Source organism: Manihot esculenta, chromosome 13 (genome assembly GCF_001659605.2).
Source record: "Manihot esculenta cultivar AM560-2 chromosome 13, M.esculenta_v8, whole genome shotgun sequence".
Taxonomy (NCBI): Eukaryota; Viridiplantae; Streptophyta; class Magnoliopsida; order Malpighiales; family Euphorbiaceae; genus Manihot; species Manihot esculenta.
In genome coordinates this window covers 29598277-29602727 of record NC_035173.2, presented here as the reverse complement: position 1 = coordinate 29602727, position 4451 = coordinate 29598277, and the positions used below count along the sequence as shown (strand labels likewise).

Here is a 4451-nt window from a genome sequence, read left to right as displayed (position 1 = left end):
GTTCAAATATTAAATTTAAAAATTTATAAATAGACTAAAATTGCACCAAATATATCTCATGCTTTAAAACTTTAGACCTTTTAATTATTACTTTTAAAATTATACCTGCCAAATATATCTCATAACATTATCCGCTGTATGCTAATCAAAAGAAAAAAAAAAAAAAATATCCCTATATGTGGTGTGGAGAGTTTGAATTAGGAGGATCACCACTGTCACCAACTCACCATGAGAGAACCTAAAAAGCTTCATGTCGCTCTGTTTCCATGGCTGGCATTTGGTCATATAATCCCATTCTTTGAGCTTGCCAAGCACATAGCCCAAAGGGGTCATAAGATCTCCTTCATATCTACTCCTAGAAACATCCAACGATTACCCAAAATCCCTTCAAATTTAGCACCGCGTATCAATTTAGTGAGCCTCCCTTTACCCACTGTTGATCATCTTCCACAGGATGCAGAAGCCACCAGTGACCTACCTTCCCAGAAAATTCCATACCTCAAGATTGCCTACGACGGCCTCGAAGGCCCTTTTCTTCAGTTCTTGAAAACATCTTCTCCTGATTGGATCATTTGCGACTTTGCTCAGCACTGGTTACCTCCCATTGCTGCTAATCTTGGGATCTCGCTTGCCTTCTTTGGTATTTTAAGTGCATGGAGTGTATCTTTCTTTGGATCATCATCGTCTGCCATGATTAAGGGTGAGGATCCACGGTCTCAACCGGAAGATTTCACTGTAATCCCTGAGTGGATCCCTTTTCCTTCCAAGGTCGCTTTTAAGCTCCACGAGGCAAAAAGACTTTTTCAAGCATGGAAAGAAGATTCTGCATGAATATTGAATCCTTAAAATTAAATAATATTTGATCAAGTCTCACAGTTCATTAAATAACTAAAGTTTCAACCAATATTCAACTAGATGGAAAATCAGCCACTGACCGAATTGAAAACAGAAAAATAAAATAAAAAAGAAAAGAAAAGAAAAAGAACCCGAAGGCGGTGGAGCTTGCGGAATTGCCGAATGGAAGAGATTGTCCTTAATTCGGCCTTTAAATAGGTGCAGAGGGGCCACGCTGTTTAGGAAAATTGCTGGCCTGGGAGTGGATCGAGTGTGCGAGTGTCTACGTGAAGCTGGAGTGGAGGCGCGTGAAAATGGGAAGTGCTGCGGTCATGAGCGTGAAGCGTGAGTTGAGGCGGGTCCACGTGCTTGTGTGTGAATGGGTCTTGATCCACTGGAGGGAATGGCGGGGCCCATGCGTGAGCTTCGTGAGTGGCGTGAATTGGTCCAGTGCATTGCTGAGGAGCTTTGGTTCGCGTGAGCGTGAGTTGCTGGAGCACTTTGGTGGAGCCTATGTGCGCGCGCTTTGATGAAGTGAATTGGAGTGCTGCTTTGGTCCCGTGCAAGTGGAGTCCATGCGCTCGGCTTGGCCACTGGAGGGATTGGCGTTGAAGCGGTTTGTGAATGGTGAAGGCGGGGCCCACGTGCGTGGATGTGTGGAGAGCGGCCCATGTGCAAGTGACGTGCGGAAGTGTGCTGTGCATGGCCCATGCGAAAGGTGGAATTGGCGTTGAATGCAGGCCATACGAGCTCGGTCCTCGCGAAGGGCTTGGTCCACGTGCTGGTGATCGGCCCATATGCGTGAATTCTTTGGTTCAAGTGCTTCAATATTTAAGCTTTAAAATATTTTCTCCACTCAGCTTGTCTTGAATCCAATTTGGCAGACTTTCTCTCTTTTGCTCCAAATAATGCGGTTTTAGAGGAATTTTCTCCAAATTGTCCTTTTACACTATTTTCTGCAAAATAATATTAAAAGCAATAAATTAAGCAGAAATCATGTAAATATTTATCAATAATATTAATATAAAATGGACTAATTTATGCTCTATCAAATACCTCCATACCTTGCCTTTTGCTTGTCCTCAAGCAAATAAACATAGTCAAATAAGCTTTCTCACTCTAGATCCTTATTTCCACTTAAGCTCTTACTCTAGATACCTATTTTGAAGCATTGCAATGAAGAATATATGCATGAAGATTACTTACCTCCTTTCCTCGTTTCTCTTTGCTTACCATGGCTAGGATTTGTTTTCCTCAAGAGAGACCATACATGCACATTATTTGTTAAGACTTTTTCCAGCTTTTGGTGTGACTTGCCCTTACCTTGAAGTACTTTATTAAGGCTTTTGCACTTTAGATCTTGGAAAGGTCACCAACCTATTTTTGATGTAACACTTTTTGATATTTCAGTTGGTCACCTATCCAAGTGGCCACTAGCTCTGTTCATAGTCTTTCGACCATTGGAACAATATTAGATTTGTGCTTTTGAGGTCTTTGCCTTTGCTGAATTTTCTTTCTCCCAATGATTTTGGCAAATCAACACCAATTGCTAAATCAAGTCACATTAAGTTCATTCACACAATTTTCAACTTATTCTCATCAATTGAGGGTCATCAATATATTTTTCACCATGGCAAACTCAAAGATTCAATTCAAAAGGCAATTCTCAAACATGAATATAACTCACTGCAATCGATTCAACATAAGTTTAAAAAGTTATCACATTAATGGGGTCATGGAAAGAAAAGCTCATTCAACATAGTTCATCAGTTTGAGTAGAGCAAAACAAAAAGAAGAAAATGGTTGTGGTTGTGTGTGTTTTATTGAAAGCATAAAAATAACAAAAATGAAAAATTTTTCCTAATGCAAGCAAACTAAAGATAAACTTAAAAGTAAAAATTTAGAGATATGCACCCCCACACCTAAATCATGCATTGTCCTCAATGTATAAGAAACATAAAAGAACAAAGGAAACTGAGTACTCCCCTGGGTGTGGTGTGCATGGCGATCCACTTGATCAAGACTCAAGTAATTGGGGAAGGGAAAAGAGTCCCAACTGCATTGAGCAAAAAGTGTAGCACCCTTTTTGATTTTGTCATAGCCCATCCTACTTTTTCCATGTACTCATGAAGTAACATGATTAGCTTCTCCTCTTTCAGATGAGGTGTGCCTCTAGCCCTTATGTTTGTATTTTTGAGATGATTGGGAAGAACTTTGAACTCCAATTCATGTTTCTCTATGGCTAGCTGCAATTTAGTACTGAATTCAGGCAAAATAAACTCTACCTTATCCGGAGGTTTGGGAAGACATTGATCTGCATGCTCCTTTGGTTTGGGCCATTGGACTACCATTTGTTCCTCCTGGGCATGGACTGTTTGCATTGGAAGGATGAAAGGAGTTTCAGCTTCCTCCTTCTGCATAGGACCTAACTGAGGTGGAAGACTGATTTGTGTTGGAAGCTGAAAGAACGCGCCTGAGAGAATTTCAGGTACTCCTTCTTGCGTAAGATTGATCTGCAATGGAAGAATGAAAGGAGTTTCATGCGATGGAAGCTGAAGAGGTGCAACTAGAAGAGTTGCAGGGCTGTCCTGCGGTCCAAGCTGAGGTGGTTCAGTTGGAGTTCCTTCTGACTGCGCAAGATTGATCTGAAGAGGTGTGATTAGCTCTCCTTTGTTCTGTGCGTGTTCGCAGTCCACCTGTTGGATGTAACAGTTAGTTTCTCTCAGTTCTGGCTCTTTCTGGGTTTCTTCCCTGCAAAGATCATCATTTAGTATATCATCTTGAAAAATATTTTCACTAAAAGAATCAATGATATCTAAATTATCAACAGGTTCTGTTCGATCAGTTGGTTTGGACAAACAGTATTCTGGTTGTGCCTCTTCAGCAGCTTGTTCTTGTACTTGTGAACTTTCATCATCATCCCATACATCTTGAAGCTCTTCCTCTCTTCTTAACATGATCGCATTTAATGAGGTGGCCATTTGATCCATCTGCTGTTGTATCATTTGCAAAGTCTTTGCCAACTCACTAATTGCGAGGTCTGAACTTGGAGGTTCTGGTTGGGCTTGATATTCTTGATAATCCTGGTAGTAGTTAGCCTCAGCATAGCCATAGTTTGGCTGGTCTCCCCAATATGGATTGTATGTGTCAGGGTAGGGATCATGCCTCGGCTGTTCATAGTATCTTCCAAACGCATGTGCTTGTTGGTCATCCTCATAAAGTGTAGGGCATTCAAAAGCTAGATATCCCACATATGCACATATCCTACATGGCTGAGATAGCTCAAGTCGTCGAGCCCGTAGTTCTAAGACGTAGGTTTTCACACTTGAGGCTAGGTTAGGAATTTGAGAAGAAAGATTAGATGTACTTACCTCATCCATGATTCAGATCTGCGATGGAAGCTTTTTGTGCTCAAAATTTTTTTTTTTTTTTTTTTTTTTGGAATCTTAAGGAAGAATGTCCTTGAGTGCAGATTTGGCCCTAAAAGAAAAATAAACAAGTTAGATCAACTCCCCGGCAACGGCGCCAATTTTTGACTCGCGGTTGTCGAAGCCGGTCAAAAATAACCTTTCTGGTTATCAACAATTTACAACTGCAGATAGTGGTGAAAGGATCGA

The 4451-nt window shown here is 41.0% G+C and overlaps 1 protein-coding gene across 1 annotated transcript; it reads left to right on the top strand.

Annotated features, from left to right (window-relative positions):
• Positions 1-228: 228 nt before the first annotated feature.
• On the top strand, positions 229-831 carry LOC110629265 (putative UDP-rhamnose:rhamnosyltransferase 1). The gene has a single exon (XM_021776175.1). The coding sequence runs from the start codon at positions 229-231 to the stop codon at positions 829-831; it is 603 nt and encodes a 200-aa protein (XP_021631867.1).
• The last annotated feature ends 3620 nt before the right edge of the window (positions 832-4451 follow it).

Excerpts from the sequence above, each read along its gene's own strand:
- LOC110629265 (XM_021776175.1), top strand. The coding sequence starts at position 229 with ATGAGAGAACCTAAAAAGCTTCATGTCGCTCTGTTTCCATGGCTGGCA.